The 20,406-nt window shown below is 42.2% G+C and overlaps 2 protein-coding genes across 6 annotated transcripts in view; one reads left to right on the forward strand and one right to left on the reverse strand.

The window, feature by feature from the left end:
• Nucleotides 1–19,848, reverse strand: part of ANAPC15 (anaphase promoting complex subunit 15) — a 71,205-nt gene extending 51,357 nt beyond the window's left edge. For 2 of the 5 annotated variants that reach the window (XM_082340413.1, XM_082340416.1), the window contains exons 1-2: nt 19,461–19,846; nt 2,162–2,332 (exon numbers count right to left, since the gene is read on the reverse strand). In XM_082340413.1, coding sequence (XP_082196539.1) covers nt 2,162–2,179 — 18 coding nt within the window. In that variant the 5' untranslated portion in view covers nt 2,180–2,332; nt 19,461–19,846. Of the gene's footprint in view, nt 1–2,161; nt 2,333–19,460 lie in introns of all 5 variants that reach the window. The other 3 variants (XM_082340419.1, XM_082340415.1, XM_082340414.1) reach the window with 3 other exon arrangements.
• Nucleotides 11,746–18,600, forward strand: LOC309605073 (folate receptor beta-like). The gene is made up of 5 exons (XM_082340396.1): nt 11,746–14,745; nt 16,323–16,486; nt 17,541–17,729; nt 17,843–17,978; nt 18,132–18,600. The coding sequence occupies exons 2-5, from the start codon at nt 16,337–16,339 to the stop codon at nt 18,416–18,418; spliced, it is 762 nt and encodes a 253-aa protein (XP_082196522.1). The 5' UTR covers nt 11,746–14,745; nt 16,323–16,336; the 3' UTR covers nt 18,419–18,600.
• Nucleotides 19,849–20,406: the final 558 nt, after the last annotated feature.

Here is a 20,406-nt window from a genome sequence, read left to right on the forward strand (position 1 = left end):
GAAATTATACATAGAACTATATCAACACAAAAAGTGGAGCAATGCACTGGCCACCACCCTAGGCACTCTTGTGAACACAGCAATTCAATGTATCATTCTCTATAGAGCCAGTGACACTATTTATACATATGACTTGTTTACAGATATATTAGAATTAGTGAAATTTAAGATAAGTACCATCTCAATCCAATATACCTTATCAAAGGCCTATTTTGCTGTTTCTGAACTGTTTCTAAAAATACTTGTTAGAATCCCACTTTCTGTAACTGTCATCCTCAACTTCTGAGGAGTCATTAGCTTGAGGATGTATTAATAATTTTCCAAATTAAGATTTCCTAGAGCAGCAGTACTGGCATAAGAATAGACATATAGATTAATGAAACAGAATTGAGAGTCCAGAAATAAATCCTTATATTTATAGTTGATCGATTTTTGACAAAGGTGCTAAGGCAATTCATTGGGATAAAGGATAATCGGTTCAATAAATGTGCTAGGACAATTGATTATCCACATACAAAAAGATGAATTTAGACCTTCAACTCATAACAAACAAAAATAACTCAGAAGGGATCATAAACTTAAATGTAACAGATAAAACAATAAAAACTTTAGAAGAAAACAGGAGAACATCTTCCAGACCGTGTTAGGCAAAGATTTCTTATATTAATGCTTCCACCCATCATTTGTTTCTTTTTTGGACCAAAAACACAGTCCATCACTGAAAAAACTGATAAACTGGACATCATCAAAATTCAAAACTTCTGCACTTCAAAAGACATCATTAAGAAAATAAAAGACAAGAAATAGCCAAGAGGAAATATCTGCAAAACACATATCTGATAAAGGACTTGTATCCATAATATACAAAGAATACCGACAACTTAATAAGACAAACAACCAATTAACTAATGGGCTAAAGAAATGAATAGATATCTCATCAAAGAAAGTACATGAAAAGATGCCCAACATCATCAGTCATTAGGAAAACGCAAATTAAAACCAAAATGAGATACCATTTCGTATCCACTAGAATAGCTACAATAATAAGACAGGCAATAACAAATGTTCACAAAGATATAGAGAAACTGGAACCCTCCTATACTGCTGATGGGAATATAAAACGGCACTGTCCTTTGGAAAACAGTGTGGCAGTTTCTCAAAAAGTTAACACAAAACTGTCATACAACCCATCAATTCTACTTCTAAGCATCTACTCAAGAGAAATGAAAGTACATATCCATACAAAGACTTGCATGTGAATGTTCATAGCAGCATTAGTCATAATAGCCCCAAACTGAAAATAAGCTCAATGTCCATCAACTGGTGAGTAGACAAAATGTGTCGTATCCGTACAACAGAATACTATTCAGCAATAAAAAGTAATGAACTACTGACATATGCTATGTCATGGGTGAACCTTAAAAACATTATGCTAAGTGAAAGTCCATTTGTATGAAAGTTCCAGAAAAGGCAAACTTATAGAGACAGAAAGTACACTAGTGGTTGCCTGAGGCTGGATTTGGGAATAGGGAGTAACTATAAATGGGCATAAGGGGGGATAAAAATGTTCTAAAACTCATTTATGATCAGGTTGCACCACTCCACAAAGTCACTGTAAACGTTAAATGGGTGAATTTTATGACATGTAAAATGAATGAATGAATGAATGAATGAGTGATTGCCTATACAATACTCTCCCTTGCAATGGTAGCATATAAGGAATTTTATATATTTCTGAATTTCTGTGGAGTGTACCCATGAGGGGATGTATTCTAAGGGATTTAGCGTCTGGCTCCATAAAAATCTATCATCTGAGCCAAACTCTATTCCATCATGAACTTTGAGAAACTGGTTGGACCAACGTGGCAGTCAAGGAGGGAGTCAGTTCTTGGTGTAGATGTAAACAATACCAATAGGGATGCTTAGGAGAGTGGCCCACTGCCAAGAATTTTTTTTAGAGAGAGTGTTTATTGCGGTTGGCACAAGTATGGTCTACTGAATTGAGGGTTAGAGACCACAGCCAGGGGAAACAAAAAGGGCTGCATCATATGACTAATCAAAAAAAGAACATGAAGCACATTACCAAAAATACCAACATAATAACCACAATCATACTGCCTTCATCAACTTCCCTAATTCTTTAAAAATTATTTCTTGTTACCTGTTTGTGGCTTAGCATCTTTCTCCATAGAAGTCTTCTGCTTTTGGGCTGGAATTTTTCTGGAAGTCTCAAGTCCCAGGGCTCTGACAGCTTGAATCATCCAAGTGTTAGTTTATGGCGGTGATGTCAGATCCGTGAGTCTATTTTCCTGTCAGTCAACTATGGTAGGATCTTCAGGAAAACAAAAGGAGAGAAGAGAAACTCCTTGTTAGCACAAACGGAAGATCAGTCAATCTATTAATTTCTAATACCAGAATAAAAGAGAGAAGAATTTTCACTGGGGTGTAATACAACAGAGCATGAACTTACTGTCAAGTGCTATATTTCATGAGGTCTCAGTTGATAGCTGTTTTGAGGAGAACATATTATTAGAACCTGGAGAGGGAGAGGTGGACAAGAAGAGTTTGTCTTCTCAATCAATTTAACCAACTTATTTTTTATAATTCCATTTGTCCTCTCTATTTGCCTCAGCTCCAAGGGTGATATGGACAGTGGATGCATTTAGAAATCTTGAGGGCCTTACAGTCTGTTTTGTAAGATGTGCATGAAAATTACTACCAATAATAAAAGGTTATTTTAAAATAAAGGATAAAATCATCCTGGAAATAGATTTGTTGACAGTCGTCATGCAGACTCTTGCTTATTAAAATGGGTGTGCTTTTACTCATGTGGGAAAGTCTGCAATCATTAAACATTCACAGACACAATCCTTTACCTTGTATAAAAATCCTCTAGAAAGGACGAATTCTTCTCTTTGCTCTAACATCTTTCTCCACAATGTGAACACGACGTACAGGGCAGCTCTTATGATACTGATAAGCTGACTTTTAAAACACGGAGCATACCAATTATACCTAACTATTTTTAGCATCCCTCCTTGCCTCCTTCTTTACTTATGAGTACCATGCTGTGAGGGAGCAAATATTTTATGTATTCTAGCAGCTGTCTGGGAAGTGCCAAGATGATTTTGGTGTAAAATATGCCTTGATAGTTTTATTATTCTGAATTTAGGACCTGATCTTGGAGAAGGGAAACAGAAAAAGAAAAAAAAGTGTTGTCAGGAAATAGCCTCAGTCTTGGCTGTGTTATTAATAAGAAAACTATATTTTATAACAACCTTGTCACCAAGAATTTTAACTTCTCTAGGAATGAGGGATCCTATTGTTTCATGTTATATCATGACCCAAGAGCATGATGCAAGTCAGCACAAAGTCCAAAAAATTAACATGCTTTTTGAGAAGTGAAAGTTCAAATTCAGGTTGATAAGGACCTAAACTTTGCTATGAGGGCAAAACACACAGGAAACAAAAAATAACTTTTATTTATTCATGTTAACAGTAGACTGTATACTCAAAGACCATTTTACTTACAAGTGACCAATATTATTTAAAGCTTTATGCTTCTTAAAATAGAAGTAATCTGAAGAAGCACTTCTGGAATGACAGAATAAGGACATATGAAAATCCACTCCTCCATAAAAGCAATAACACTGGCAAAACTTGTCAAAATCAACTTTTCCAGAACTCTGGAAATTAAAGCTTTCAAAAACCTAAGGAGAATTTATTCAAGAAAAATGGCTGAATATCAGTAGAAACAGTGAGCTTTGTGGTACCCATTCTCCTCTCCCCAACTCCACAGTAGTCTCCAAAATCAACAGCTTCACAACTACAGAAGCTATGAAAACTAGTGGCCTAGCAGCCACTAGAGGGGGCAGAGTGGGTGTGGATCTCCCGAAAAAGCCCTATCCCTAGAGAACTGTCACTACTTGATCTATCTGGAAGCTCTGTTAAGAGCCCCATTCACAGGGCTTCTCTGACTCAGAGCCCACCCAGTGAGAAACCCAATGCCTAGGTGTTTGTCTAAATAATCAGCAGCAAATTATTTTACATCCCAGCTTCCTACCAGTTGTGGCAAACAAGAGGCAGGAAAAAAAACTTAAAAGGAACATCAGGGAATGAGATGCCAAAAGGGAGCTTTGAAAAGCTCTGACATCTACCTGGGGATCTTGAATTCATGTGCATTTGCAGAACTGTGAATATGTCCAGCAAATACCTGAGAAGGCTCCAATCCCTCAGCTCTGGGTTAGGTGATGATCCAAAGGCATGATCATTAAAGAAAGAACTGATAAGCTAGATTTAATCAAAATTAAAAATTTTTGCGCTATTAAAGACAAATTCCCTGGAGGTCCAGTGGTTAGGACTCAGTGCTTTCACTGCCGGGGCCTGAGTTTGATCCCTAGTCGAGGAACTAAGATACTACAAGCCGTGCAGCATGTCAAAAAAAAAAAAAAAAAAAAAAAAGGCATTGTCAAGAGAGTGAAAGGTGAAAGGACAAGCTACAGACTGGGAGAACATATTTGCAAAAGATATATCTGGGGCTTCCCTGGTGGCGCAGTGGTTGGGAATCCGCCTGCCGATGCAGGGGACACGGGTTTGAGCCCTGGTCCGGGAGGATCCCACATGCCGTGGAGCGGCTGGGCCCGTGCACCACTACTACAGAAGCCGACACGCCTAGAGCCCATGCTCCACAACAAGAGAAGCCACGGCAATGAGAAGCCCGCGTACCGCAACAAAGAGTAGCCCCTGCTCGCCTCAACTAGAGAAAGCCCGCGCACAGCAACGAAGACCCACTGCAGCCAAAAATAAATAAATAAATAAATAAATAAATTTATTTAAAAACAACAGCAACAACACAACATGATACCATTACACACCTATTAGAATGGCCAGAATCTGGAACACTGACAACACCAAATACTGGTGAGGATGTGGCGCAAAAGGAACTTTCATTCATTGCTGGTGGGAATGCACAGTAGTATAGCCACTTTGGAAGACAGTTTGATGGTTTCTTAAAAAACTAAACATACTCTTACCACATGATCCAGCACTCATGCTCCTTAGTATTTACCCAAAGGAGTTGAAAAGTTATTTCTACACTAAAACCTGCACTTTAATGTCTATAGCAGCTTTATTCATAATTGCTAAACCTTGGAAGCAACCAAGATGTCCTTCAATAGGTGAGTGGGTAAATAAAACTGTGGTACACCCAGATAATGGAATATTATTCAACACTAAAAAGAAATGAACTATCAAGCCATGAAAAGACATGGGGGAACTGGGGACTACCCTGGTGGTCCAGTGGTTAAGAATCCACCTTCCAATGCAGGGGACGCGGGTTCAATCCCCGGTCGGGGAACTAAGATCCCACATGCCGTGGGGCAACTAAGCTGGTGCGCCACAACTACTGAGCTCGAGCGCCTCGATGAGAGAGTCTGCATGCCGCAAACTACAGAGCCCACGTGTCCTGGAGCCTGCGCACCACAACTAGAGAAAAAAAACCTGCATGCCACAACTAGAAAGAAGCCCATGTGCTACGACGAAGAGCCCGCGTGCCGCAACTAAGACGGGACGCAGCCAAAAAAATAAAGAAAATAAATAAATTAAATAAATAAATATTTTATAAAAAAGACATGGAGGAACCGTAAATATATATTACTAAGTGGAAGAAGCCAATATGAAAAAGCTACATACTGTATGTTTCTAACTATATGACATTTGGAAAAGGCAAAAGTATAGAGATAGCAAAAGGATCAGTGGTTGCTGGGATTGTGGGGACAGGGGTGTAGGCAGAGCACAGAGGATTTTTAGTGCAGTGAAAATACTCTGTATATTATAATGATGGATACAATTATGCATTTGTCCAAATTCACTGCATGTACAACACCAAGAGTGAACCCTAATGTAAATTATGGACTTTGGCTGATTAAGATGTGTCAATGCAGGTTCATCAGTTGTAACAATGTACCACTCTCATTGGGGATGTTATAATGGAGGAAGCTATGTACGTGTGGGGGGGGCAGGGGATATATAGGAAATTTCTGTACCTTCCGCTCAATTTCATTGTGAACCTTAAGCTGCTCTAAAAAAAGAAAGCCTGAATAAAAGTTTTTTTTATTAGAGGTGCTCAGCAGCAGGTTTGAAGTGGCTTCAGGTTTGAAGAATCTATAAATGTGCAGATGGAAAACAGAAATTGTCCATTCTTAAGAACAAAAAAAAAAAAGAGGGCTTCCCTGGTGGCGCAGTGGTTAAGAATCTGCCTGCCAATGCAGGGGACACGGGTTCGAGCCCTGGTCTGGGAAGATCCCACATGCCGCGGAGCAACTAAGCCCGTGAGCCACAACTACTGAGCCTGTGCTCCTCAACAAGAGAGGCCATGACAGTGAGAGGCCCGCGCACTGCGATGAAGAGTGGCCTCCGCTCTCCACAACGGGAGAAAGCCCTCGCACAGAAACGAAGACCCAACACAGCCAAAAATAAATAAATAAAAATTAAAAAAAAAAAGAAGGAAAAATGAACACAGCCTCAGGGACTTGTGGTGATAACCATCATGCATACCAAAATATGCACAATGGGAGTTCTATAAGAGGGGGGGAAAGACATAAATATTATAGTATTGGAGAAATCATGGCCTAATCTCAAATTTTATAAAAAACATTAATCTACACATCTAAGAAGCTCAATGACGTCAAGATAATATAAACTCAAAGAAATTCACACTTAAACACATCAGAGTCAAACTACTGGAAGACAGAGAATCTTACAAGCAGCAATAGAAAAACAACTTATCATGTACAAAGTACCCTCAATAAGAGTAACTGCTAATGTCTCATCAGAAACTATGAAGGCCAGGAGGCAGTGGGATGATATATTCAAAGTGCTGAAATGAAAAAGCTCAATCAAGAATTCTATAACCAAGGGGAATTCCCTGGCGGTCCAGTGGTTAGGACTCCCTGCTTTCACTGCCAAGGGCATGGGTTTAATCCATGGTCAGGGAACTAAAACCCTGCAAGCTGCATGGTTCAGCCAAAAAAAAAAAAGAAAAAGAAAAAAAAAAGAATTCTATAACCAGAAAATCTATCCTTCAAAAATGAAGGAGAGGGCTTCCCTGGTGGCACAGTGGTTAAGAATCCGCCTGCCAATGCAGGGGACAAGGGTTCAAGCCCTGGTCTGGGAAGATCCCACATGCCGCAGAGCAACTAAGCCCGTGCGCCACAACTACTGAGCCTACGCTCTAGAGCCCGCGAGCCACTACTACTGAGCCCACGTGCCACAACTACTGAAGCCCGCGCACCTAGAGCCCATGCTCCACAACAAGAGAAGCCACCGTAATGAGAAGCCTGCACACTGAAACAAAGAGTAGCCCCCACTCACCGCAACCAGAGAAAGCCCGCACACAGCAACGAAGACCAACGCAGCCAAAAATTAAAAAAAAAATAAAATTAAAAAAAAATAAAAATGAAGGAGGGGGACTTTCCCTGGTGGCACAGTGGTTAAGACTCCACGCTCCCAATGCAGGGGGCCCGGGTTCAATCCCTTCTCAGGGAACTAGATCCCACATGCATGCCACAACTAAGAGTTCACATGCCACAACTAAGGAGCCCGTGTGCTGCAATTAAGGAGCCCACGTGCTGCAACTAAGACCCAGTGCAACCAAATAAATAAATAAATAAATATATATTAAAAAAAAGGAAGGTGAAATTAAGACATACCCAAATAAACCAAAACTGAGAGAATTTCTTGCTAGCAGACTTTCTTTACAAGAAATACTAAAGGTTGTTCTTCAAGCTGAAATGAAAGGACACCAGAGAGTACATGAATCCCCATGAAGAAATCAAGAGCATAAGTAAAAGTTAATATACAAAGAAATATAAAATATGGTATAAATGTATTTATGTTGTAACACTTATCCTATCTAATGGAAAAAGACAGCTGTGTAAAATAATAATTATTAAAAGTCTGTTGATATGTTCATAATGTGTAAAATTATAATTTGTATGACAATAATAGTACAAAGGAGTGGGGGAGGGAATAAAGCTATATTGGAGCAAAGTTTTGAATACTATTGAAACTCGGTATTAACATCAACTAGATTGTTATAAATTATGATGTTAGTTGTAATCTCAGAGCAACTACTAAGAAAAAACTCAAAAATTATAGTAAAAGAAACAACAAAGGCATTAAAATGGTACACTACAAAATATGAATTAAACACAAAGACAGCAGTAATGGAGAAACAGAGGAACAAAAAAGACAAACAACATATATAAAGCAAATAAAATTAAAGATGTAAAACATATCATTAGAAATTACATTTTATATAAATGGATTAAATACTCCAATAAAAGTGCAGAGATTAGCAGATAAAAAATCATTATCCTACCATATGCTGGCTACATGACTCACACTGTAGATTCATAGACGAAAAGTTGAAATTAAAGGATGGAAAAAGATACATCATGCAAAAAATAACCAAAAGATATCTGGGATGGTTAAAATGATGTCAGACAAATAGAATTTAAGACAAAAATTGTTAAGAGGCAAAGAAAGGCATTTTATAATGTTAAAAGGGTCAATCCATCAGGAACACATAACAATTATAAACATAAATATAGAGTTCCAAAATACATGAAGTAAAAAACTGACAGAATTGAGCACAGAACTACAGAATTCAATAATAACAGTTGGAGATTTCAATACCCCCTACCAAAAATGAACAGAATAACTCGGCAGAAGATCAACAGGGAAACAGAAGACTTACACAACAATATAAACCAGCTAGACCTAGCAGATATCTGTAGAACACATCAACAAACAACAGAATAATATATATTCTTCTGAAGTGCATATGGAACATCATATGTTTGGCCATTTAAAAAAGCACCAATACATTTAAAAGAGTTGAAATAATACAAAGTATGTTCTCTGAACCCAATGAAATGAAACTGGAAATCCAAAAAGAGGAAGATTTAGGAAATTCACAAATATGTGTAAGTTAAATAATACACTCCTAAATTATCAATGAGTAAAAGAATAAATCACAAGAGATATTAGAAAAAACTTTAAGATGAATGAAATGAAAATGAAAAATATCAAAACCTATTGGGGGCTTCCCTGATGGCGCAGTGGTTAAGAATCCACCTGCCAATGCAGGGGACATGGGTTCAAGCCCTGGTCCAGGAAGATCCCACATGCCACAGAGCAACTAAGCCTGTGTGCCACAACTACTGAGCCTGCGCTCTAGAGCCCGCGAGCCCCAACTACTGAAGCCCGTCTGCCACAACTACTGAAGCCCACGCACCTAGAGCCTGTGCTCTGCAACAAGAGAAGCCAGCACAATGAGAGGCCCACGCACCACAACAAAGAGTAGCCCCCGCTCTCAGCAACTAGAGAAAACCTGCGTGCAAGCAAAGACACAATGCAGCAAAAAAAATTAAATAAAATGAATAAATAAATAAATTTATAAAAAAAACGTATTGGATGCAGCTAAAGCAGTGCTTAGAGGGAAATTTAGAGCTATAAATGCCTATATTAAAAAAGAAGAAAGATTTTAAATCAATAATTAACTTATTACCTTAAAAAAATAAAATAGACAAAGAACAAAATAAACCCAAAGCCAGCAGAAGGAAAGAAATAATGAGTAAAGCAAAAATAAATGGAACAGAGGATAGAAAAACAATAGAGAAAATGAAGAAAACCAAAAGTTGGTTTTATGAAAAGATAAACAAAACTGATAAGTCCTTAGCTACATTGATTTTAAGAAAAGAAGAGAGAAGAATCAAATTATTAAAATCATGAGTAAGAGAGGGGACATCACTATTATCCTTATAGAAATAAAAAGTATTGTAAGAGAATACTATGAACAACTGTAAGTCAATAAATTATATAACATAAATGAAATAGACAAATTCCTAGAAAAACACAAACTACCAAAGATGACACCAGAATAAGTAAAACATTTAAGTATACCTATAACAGGTAAAGAGACTGAATTAGTATTTTTTAAATTTTCTTTCTTTATTTATCTATTTATTTTGGCCGCGCCGAGGCATGCGGGATCTTAGTTCCCCCAGCCAGAACCCATGCCCCCTGCAGTGGAAGCGCAGAGTCTTAACCGCTGTATCACCAGGGAAGTCCCTGAATTAGTAATTTTAAAACTTCCTCAAAGAAAAGCTCAGGCCCAGATGGCCTCAGTGATGCATTCTACCAAATGTTTAAAGAATAATTAATATCAATCCTTCACAAATTCTTTCAACAAAGAAGGGGAGAGAACACTCCCCAACTCATTTTATGAGACCAGTGTTACCCTGATATAAAATCAGACAAAGTCATGACAAGAAAAGAAAACTACAGATCAACATCTTTTATGAATAAAGACGTAAATCTTCTCAACAAAACATCAAACTGAACCCAGCAGCATATAAAAAGGATTATACACCATTACCAACTGGGGGAATCTAAAGAAAGCAAGTTGGTTTAACATCTCAGAATTAATTAATTTAATACACCATATTACTAGAATAAAATACAAAACCACATGATCATCTCAATGGATGCAGGAATATCATTTGACAAAATCCAAAATCCTTTCGTTAAAAAAACAAAGTATGCTGGAAAAAACAAAACAAAACAAAAAAACAACAACAAAATAAAGCACTGAACAAACAAGGAATAGAAGGGATTTTCCCCAATGTGATAAAGGACATCTATGAAAAACCCACAGCTAACATCCTGTTCTACGCCAAAAGGCCTTACCCCTAAGATCAGCAATAAGACAGGTATATCCACTCTCATCATGTCTACTCAATGCTGTATAATAAAGTTGTAGCTAGGGCTATTAGTGAAGAAAAAGAAATAAGACCCATACAAATTGGAAAGCAAGAAGTAAAACTATTTCTATTCACAAATGATGTGACATTCTATATAGAAAATCCTAAGGAATCCTCAAACACATGATTCTAACAAGTGAGTTCAGCAACTTTGTAGGATACCAGATCAATATGCAAAAATCGTTTGTATTTCTATACACTAGCAATGAACAACACAAAAATAAATTTAAGAATACAGTTCCATTCACAATAGCTTGAAAAAGAATCAAATACACAGGAAAAAATTTAACAAACAAAGTAAAAGACTTGTACAGGGGACTTCCCTGGCAGTCCAGTGGTTAAGACTCCGTGCTTCCACTGCAAGGTGCGTGGGTTCAATCCCTGGCCAGGGAAATAAGATCTCACATGCCACATGGCGAGGCCAAATTAAAAAACAACAACAACAAAAAAACTTGTACACTGAAAATTACAAAACATTGTTGAAAGAAACGTAAAACCTAAATAAATGGAAAGAAATTCCATGTTCATCAATGAGAAGACTTAATATTGTTATGAGGACAATACTCCCCAAATTGGTCTACAGATTGAACTCAATTCTTATCAAAATCTCAGCTGGGGGCTTCCCTGGTGGCGTGGTGGTTGAGAATCTGCCTGTCGATGCAGGGGACACGGGTTCGAGCCCTGGTCTGGGAAGATCCCACATGCCGCGGAGAAACTGGGCCCGTGAGCCACAACTACTGAGCCTGCGCATCTGGAGCGTGTGCTCCGCAACAAGAGAGGCCACGACAGTGAGAGGCCCGCGCACCGCGATGAAGAGTGGCCCTCGTTCGCCGCAACTGGAGAAAGCCCTAGCACAGAAACGAAGACCCAACACAGCCATAAATTAATAAATAAATAAATTAAAAAAAAAAAAAAATCTCAGCTGGCTATTTTGGAGTAACTGACAACCTGATCCTAAAATCCATATGGACATGAAAGAGAACTACAATAGCCAAAACAATCTTGAAAAAGAACAAAATTAGAGGACTCACACTTCCTGATTTTAAAACTTACTACAAAACTATAAGACAGTGCAGTAGCAGGATAGAGCTGAAGAGTCCAGATTTTTGACAACAATGCTAAGACAATGCAAGAGGGGAAAGAATAATCTTTTCAAAATGTGGTGCACGGACACAACTGAATAGTCACATGCAAAAAAATTAAGTTGGACTCTATTTTACACCACACACAAAAACTAACTCAAAATGGATCAAAGCCCTAACCATAAGAGCTAAAACTATAAAACTGTAAGAAAACGTAGGGGAAGAACTTCATAACATTACATTAGACAGTGATTTCTTGGATATGATAGCAAAAGCACAGGTAACAAAAGGAGAAAAAAGACAAATTGGACTACATCAAAATTTAAAACTTCTGTGCAGCAAAAGACAATTAATAGAATGAAAGGCAACATACAGAATGGGAGAAAATATTTGTAAATCATATATCTGATAAGGGGTTAATCCAGAATATATAAAGAACTCCTATAATTCAACAATAACAAAATAACCTGATTAAAAATGGGCAAATAACATGAATAAACATTTCTCCAAAGAAGATATACAAATGACCAACAAGCATATGAAAAAAGGCTCAACATTACTAATCATTAGAGAAATGCAAATCAAAACCACAGTGACATACCACCTCATACCCACTAGGATGGCTACTATTAGAAACAAACAAACCAACAGAAAATAACAAGTGTGGCCAGGATGTGGAGAAATTGAAATCCTTGTACACTGCTGGTAGAAATGTTAAATTGTGCAACCATTTTGGAAAACAGTATGACAGTTCCTCAAAAATTAAAAACAGAATTACCGTATGATCCAGCTATTCCACTTCTGGTTATATATCCAAAAGAATTGAAAGCAGGGTCCCAAAGAGATAGTTGTACACCTGTGTTCATAGTAGCATTCTTCACAATAGTCAGAGGTAAAAGCAGCTCAAGTGTCCATGGATGGATGAATGGATAAAATGTGGTATATACACACAATGGAATATTATTCAGCTATAAAAAGGAATGAAATTCTGACACATGGATGAACCTTGAGGACATTATGCTAAGTGAAATAAGCCAGTCACAAAAGGACAAATAATGTATGACCCCAATTATATGAGATATCTAGAGGAGTCAAATTCTTAGAGACAGAGGTTGAATGGTGGTTACCGAGGACTGGGGAGAGGAGGAAATGGGGAGCTGCAGACTAATGGAAATAGAGTTTCAGTTTTACAGGATGAAAATGTCCTACAGATTTGTTGCACAACAATATGAATATACTTAACACTACTGAATTGTATACTTAAAATGGTTAAGGCAGTAAATTGTATATAGTCTGTATTTTACCACAATTTTTTAAAAGGCTAAAAAATTGTTTAATTATATTTACAAAAATAGTAGATGGTGAGGTATTTTCATTTATCAGATTTGAGACAATTTTTCTCTGTGACCCTGGACTTCTGTACCTCATCTTGTACCTGTGTCCATCTGGCTGCTCATAAATTAATCTGATAGCTGCCATTTAAGCCTACTCAAGCAACCTAAATGTCCACCAATAGATGAATGGATAAAGAAGATGTGTTCATAGTAGCATTCTTCACAGTAGTCAAAAGGGGGAAGCAGCTCAAATGTCCATGGATGGATGAATGGATAAAATGTGGTATATACACACAATGGAATATTACTCAGCCATAAAAATGAATGAAATATTGCCATTTGCAGCATATGAATGGATGTACAGATTATGATACTAAGTGAAATAAGTCAGGCAGAAAAAGACAAATATTATATGATATCACTTACATGTGGAATCTAAAAAAATAATACATTGCCGTGTGGTGTGGCCAAAAAATAATAATAATAATACAAATCAACTTATTTACAAAATAGAAACAGAATCACACACATAGAAAACAAACTTATGGTTACCAAACGGGAAAGGGGAGGGAGAAGGATAAATTAGGAGTATGGGATTAACAGACACACACCACTATATATAAAATAGATGAACAAGGATTTACTGTATAGCATAGGGAACTATATTCAATATCTTGTAATAACCTATAATGGAAAAGAATCTGAAGCTGTACACCTGAAGCTAACACAATATTATAAATCAACTATAGTTAAATAAAAAAAATTTTAAAGCCTACTCAATGTCAGGCTTTTCTACATATAATTCTCAACAATTTTCTTGTGAGCACACTGAAGCTGAGAAAGATTCAGTGATATTTCCCACAGTTGTGGGAGGGATGGAGCTATCACTGGGTCCCATGACCTGGCCCCAAAGCCTGGGTTCTTTCTCACTAGGTCCCATTCCCCTCAAGTTAGCTTTATCCTAACAACCGCTTGGGGTCAAAAATTCAGATCCCTCTTGGAGATGAGCAATCATCTAGATTTTGATGCATGTTGAATGTGTGGACCCTGGAATGAATAAATTAACAAATAAAGAGATGAATGAAAACAGGAATGGATCATTTGACAGACTAAAGTAATCTTGAAGAGGGTGGGATCCGAAGAGAAGGCAGAGCAGGAGGAGAGCTGAAAGAGGAAATTGTATCTATGCTTAGCAAAGCTCCTAGTCAGTCTATCCGGCGCTGAGGACAGAGAACACAGAGGGCAGTGCCGCGGCTTGCAGCTGCTGCCAGCCTGAAGACAGGCCAATCCAGACAGAGTTGTGTGTGCGCCCAGCAGCAAAGGAGGCTCAGGCAAGTTGCCCTAAGGAGGGGATGGTGACAGGACACTGGGGAGACTTGGCAGGTTGGCGCATAGGGGCGGGGCATATCTCTCTTTAGAAAGTTCACTCTGGCTCCTGTGGGGAAGGTGACTTGAAGGGGAAGAAACTGGAGGAGGGAAGACCTTACCCCAAACACAGAGCCAAGGGAAGTGAATTCCAGAAACGTTTTCGGAGAGACCTTGCCAGGGCTTGGTGATCAACTGCGTGGGGGATGGGGACGGAGAGGAAAGTCTCTATTATCAACTCTTAGGTCCCTCCGTGACAGAGCCTAAAGGAACAGATCTGTCATGGGTGGGGTGAAAGGTGAGAGGCAGTCATGGACAGAGTAGTGGGCCGTCACTTTTGCTGGGGGTCTCCCACGACTCTAAGTGCTTGTCTGGTTAGCAGCTCCAATGTGAGGGACTTTGATGTTGTCCCTCAGGTCCTAGGGTCCTGCATTTGTGTTTTGAGGGATAAGGCAGGGATCTGGTGCATCTGTCCAGAAAGAGCTGAGGAGGCCAGAGTCACGATGTCGGGGGTAGAGAGGAGGAAATGGCTCTCAGAGAATAGGGAAGGAAAAAGTCTGAGAAAGCAAAGCTGTTTAAAAACAACCACCCCAGGGGCTTCCCTGGTGGTGCAGTGGTTAAGAATCTGCCTGCCAAGGCAGGCGACATGGGTTCGAGCTGGTCTGGGAAGATCCCACATGCTGCAGAGAAACTAAGCCTGTGCGCCACAACTACTGAGCCTGTGCTCTAGAGCCCACGTGCCACAACTACTGAGCCCGCAGGCTACAACTACTGAAGCCTGTGCACCTAGAGCCTGTGCTCCGCAACAAGAAGCCATCGCAATGAGAAGCCTGCACACTGCAACGCAGAGTAGCCCCCACTAGACACAACTAAAGAAAGCCCTCGTGCAGCAACGAAGACCTAATGCAGCCAAAAATAAATTAAAAAAAAAAAGAAAAGGAAAAAAAAAGTAGAGTGCCAGTAGCAACCTAAATGTCCATCAACAGACTGAGTGGATAAAGAAGATGTGGTACATATATACGATGGAATATTACTCAGCCATAAAAAAGAATGAAATGATGCCATTTGCAACAACATGGATGGACCTAGAGATTATCATACTAAGTGAAGTAAACCAGACAGAGAAAGACAAGTATCATATGATACTGCTTATATGTCACTTCTGTATCATTTAACCAAACACCATCCTGCGTGTTACCTCACTTGATCCTTGTGCTGATCTGGAGAACTCAGCAGAGCTGGGTCGCTGCCACCCCAGGGCTAACAGGGTTTCTAACCCGGCATGGGAACCCAGGTGATCCAGGGTGTAAAGGCAGAGCACTTGCTGGACACAGGATGAGGGCACTGTGTGCCCCTGGCCCCTTTCAGGAGAGCAGAGCATGGACCTGAATTATTTAGTTACTTTTCTTAGATCAAGTCCAGAGAGAAGGTGAGAGCACAAGGCATCTCCTCCACCTTGGGAAGACTCCCCCAGGGCTCACCCTCTAATCCCAGATCTTCTGAGCCCTTCAAGCCTGAGGTGAGGGAGCCGCCCCTTTTGCCGATCTTCTCTACTTCACTCTCAAGGAGCCTCAGGACCCCAACACTGATGGAACAGGGTCTGACCCCATCCTTCAGTGTGGAGCTGGGGAGACTGAGGCAGGAGGTGAAGGGGGCACCCTGCATGGGACTCTCTCCCCTCAGGCTGTGGTCTCCCTAACCACAGCTGCCTCTGCAGAAAAAGAAAGACATGCCCTGGAAATTGACACCCCTTCTGCTGTTTCTGGCCTGGATGGCCTACAAGTGCAGTGCCCGGGCCAGGACAGACCTGTTCAATGTCTGCATGGATGCCAAGCACCACAAGACAAAGCCAGGCCCTGAGGACAAGCTACATGACCAGGTGAGGATGGAGTGGGCTCTGGGTGGGGAGGGGGCTTGTTCAGACAAGGAAGAGGAAGTCAGGGTGGTGAGGGAGGGGTCGCGGGGTCAGCCCCTTCACCACACACACACATCCTGAGTTATCACTGTGGGAGAAGATGAAGGTAGGATGCGGGGGAGTGGCTGGCGTGATTGTAGGGGTGGCCTGCTCAGGATGGGATACCGTGTCGGCAATAAGGCGAAATGATCATTTACTGAGCACCTACCAGGTGTCACGTGTTTTCTGTGTGTGATTTCATATTCCCAGGGGCCCTGTAATGTGGGTAGATGATGTTCTCTTCCACATGACACAAATGAGGAAACTGAGGCCCAGAGAAGCACACGGACACACAGAGGAATGGGACAGGACTTGCCCTTGTAGTGGGGTAGGGGTAGGACTGAGGTGGGCAACTCCAGGGGTTTAAAGGGTGAGAGACTTCAGCGTATATTACTGCAGAGCGTATCCCCTTTCCTCCTTTGCTCAAAATGCCACCTTCCAGTGAGGCTGTTCACAACCACCCCATTTAAAATTTCAACAGTCATCCCATACTCCATATTTCCATTCCCTGCTGTAATTTCCTCCATATAACTGATCAGATCCTGATATATTTTTTTTCTCTTTTAGTTCTTACTGTCTCCCCTCACCAGAACACATATTTCTGTCTGTTTTGTTCTCTTCTGTATTCCCAGCATCTAGAACAGTAACTGGCATAAAACAAGTACTCAGTAATTATTTTTTACTGAAAAAATAAAATACTTTGTATAAAGTATCAAGCGCTGTATAAATGATAGCTATTGTCTCCCCAAGACAGGGTTTCTCCCAGGCTCTCACCATCCCCACCTCCCCATCACACTGTTGTAACTGAGTCTCTCCCAAGACCGGAGTTTCTGGAGGCCAAGGACAGAGAGGTCCTAACAGTGAGCGTTCCTAGGACAACCTACCTGGGGCAGGAGAGCAAGAGCCAAATGGGAAGAGGCTGGAGGTGGCAGAGCTTGTGGTCTGGGAGGCAGTTAGTCTCATGTCTTCCCCCCTGCAGTGCATCCCCTGGAAGAAGAATGCCTGCTGCTCTGCCAAAGTCAGCCAGGAGCTGCACAGGGACACCTCCTCCCTGTATAACTTTAACTGGGATCACTGTGGCAAAATGGAGCCCGCCTGCAAGCGCCACTTCATTCAGGACAACTGTTTGTACGAGTGCTCACCCAATCTGGGGCCCTGGATCCAGGAGGTATTGGTGTCTCCCTCACCTCACCCCAGCAGGCTGTCGCCCAACTCAGTCAAGGCTGTTCCTATCAACATCTCAGGCTGACTGGAGCCCTCCCTCCCCCCCGCTCCCCCCAGGTGAACCAGAGCTGGCGCAAAGAACGGTTCCTGAACGTGCCCCTGTGCAAAGAGGACTGTCAGAGCTGGTGGGAAGACTGCCGCACCTCCTACACCTGCAAGACCAACTGGCATAAGGGCTGGAACTGGACCTCAGGTGAGGGCCTGAGGGTGGGGAGATGGAGGTGGAGAATGGAGAAAGGGGGCTTGAGGATTTGGGGTTGGGCAAGGATTTCTAAGGGGGGCCAGAAATGAATGAGCTTTGGGCCCAGGGGCTGAATGTCTGTGCCTACCCTCTCTCCCCCTGCAGGATCTAACAAGTGTCCAACTGGGACCACCTGTGGCACATTTGAGTTCTACTTCCCCACGCCGGCAGCCCTGTGTGAGGGCCTCTGGAGTCACTCCTACAAGCTCAGCAACTACAGCCGGGGCAGTGGCCGCTGCATCCAGATGTGGTTCGACCCCGCCCAGGGCAATCCCAACGAGGAGGTGGCGAGGTTCTATGCCTTGGCCATGAGTGCTGGGGCCATGCCCCAGGGGATTAGACCTCTCCTGCTCTGCCTGGCCCTGATTTTGCCACTCTGGCTCCATGACTGAGTCCAGCCATCCCCAGACAGTCCCCAGGTTTGATGACCAGGCTGGGCTCAGCTCAGCTCCCACAAATGAGGAAGCCGTAAGCATGCTTCCATCCATTACCCATTCCTCTGTCATCTAGGTCCTGCTCCATGGTGGGGCCTGTGATTTATCTGACAGCCAGTTCTAATAAATAGACCAACACATCCGTGTCTGATGAATTATTTCGGTTGTAAGTTTGTGGGTAGTAGAGGGCAGATTCCATAGTTTTTGGATTCCTTCAGACTAGAGAAATGAGACATGGGTTTGAATCCCAGCTCTGCTCCTATGTGAAAGTGAAGCAGTTGCTTGACTGCTCTAAACCATACCTCCTCAATAAAATGAAGATAATAATCCTTCCTTCTCTCATGGTTGTTAAATGTTGCCTAAAAACCATGTGTGCCTAGTGCCTGCACATTAATAGTCCTCAGGGATCCTGTTGCCCTTGTAGCCCCAAATGAGAGCGCCAATTCCAGAACTTCATTATTTATACTGGGCCCCAAATACCCTTCTTTTCCCCCAGTCTTGTCTGCCTGGCTCTGTGCTCAGCTCTGCTGCTCTGGAAAAGCTGGGGATGGGAGCCAGGGAAGGCTCTGGATTCCCAGCGCAGGGGGTGCAGCGGGTGTGGTGTCAAAATAAATTCACCCCATGTGGATTGAAGGGGCAGAGTTGGGGCTTGGGAGCCTCAGAGGAGGAAGAGAGCAGATTGGGGAGGGCATCTGTGAGGTTCCTGGGGAGGAAATACTCCGGAGCCTTGCACTGGTTCAGCCCTGCTGTGTCCTGGAAGCGTGGCTGGAAAAGCGGTGGAAACCCTTAGGGGCTTACCCAGGGGCAGGAACTTCTCCGGCACCTTTGTCCCCTCCAGGGTTGGTAGATATGCCTCTCCTAGAGGATTGCTCTGTCGTTGCACAGCCGCCAGGAATTGGGCCTGAGTTTATATCTCAGCGTCTCCCGCGTCCCCTTTCCCCCTGGGGAAGCCTTTGTCTCCACATCCCAACCGCAGTTATCCTCAGAGAGGCGCAGGTACCTGTGTGAGAACGCCAGGCAGGAGGTGTCATCAAGCTAGGACGAGAACCCAGGAGTGAAGACTCGTAGTCCAGGTCTCTCCCGCCGCCTCATACCAAGAGGTGACTGATAGGGGAAGTTGGCCACAGATTGGAGGACGAGTTATTGGGTTGCTGGAGGGGTCTTGAGACGCTGTTTACCGTGTGGGTGAGTCTCAGTCATTACATTTATCTAGTCTGGAAGGCCCCACGGACCCCGCTCCACGTCCCAGGCTTTGCTCCAGCTGGGTGAAGTCAATGCGTATTTGAAACAGGGAAAGGAGTTCGTTGGAACTGACCCAGACACAGGTTCAATTTAACAAAGTGAAAGTTCTCTCGCAGGTTAAAGGGGATGCACCGACAGCGGCCTAAGAGTTGGCAGCAATGGGAGCCAGGCTGGAGGCCTGCGCCTTTAAGGATCCAGGGGGCGGAGGGGCGGGGCAGGAAGCGGACTCCCAGGAGACGCAGCCACCGGCTAGGTCTTTTCTTGGGGAGGGGCAGGCCAGACCCTCCTAAGGACCCCGCCCCCTTTCCGGGAGGCCCAGGGGCCCTACCGCCCCTTGTGGGAGGGGAAGGGGCCGGGGGTTGTCGGAGTGATCCCGGTCTAGGGCGCTCCTGGCTCCGTGTCCCGCCCACAGAGGCTCAAGTTTGTTGACTTGGAGGGAGTAGCTGGGATGGGGGCGGGTGCTAATAATACCCGTTCGTTCCATTGCCGCGCTTTACAGTTTACACAGCTGTCACCTTCGTTACTCCTTAATTAATAATAAAAATAGCCGCTGTTCGGGAGCGCCCACTGAATGCCAGGCCCCGTGCGGAGAGCTTTACAAGAACAGTCCTATTGAGTCTGCCCTGATAAAGTTATCCCCATTTTACAGAGCCGGAAGGCGAGGCTCTGAGAGGCGCCGTGACTTGCCCGAGGTCAATCAGCAG

The sequence above is a fragment of the Balaenoptera borealis genome (assembly GCF_965194805.1).
Source record: "Balaenoptera borealis genome assembly, chromosome: 11".
Classification (NCBI taxonomy): domain Eukaryota; kingdom Metazoa; phylum Chordata; class Mammalia; order Artiodactyla; family Balaenopteridae; genus Balaenoptera; species Balaenoptera borealis.

What these genes read in the sequence shown, in the direction of transcription:
- LOC309605073 (XM_082340396.1), top strand. Translation starts at nt 16,337, where the DNA reads ATGCCCTGGAAATTGACACCCCTTCTGCTGTTTCTGGCCTGGATGGCC. An exon ending in AGGACAAGCTACATGACCAG is followed by an intron (nt 16,487 to 17,540) that starts GTGAGGATGGAG and finishes TCCCCCCTGCAG; the next exon opens with TGCATCCCCTGGAAGAAGAA. An exon ending in GGGCTGGAACTGGACCTCAG is followed by an intron (nt 17,979 to 18,131) that starts GTGAGGGCCTGA and finishes CTCCCCCTGCAG; the next exon opens with GATCTAACAAGTGTCCAACT.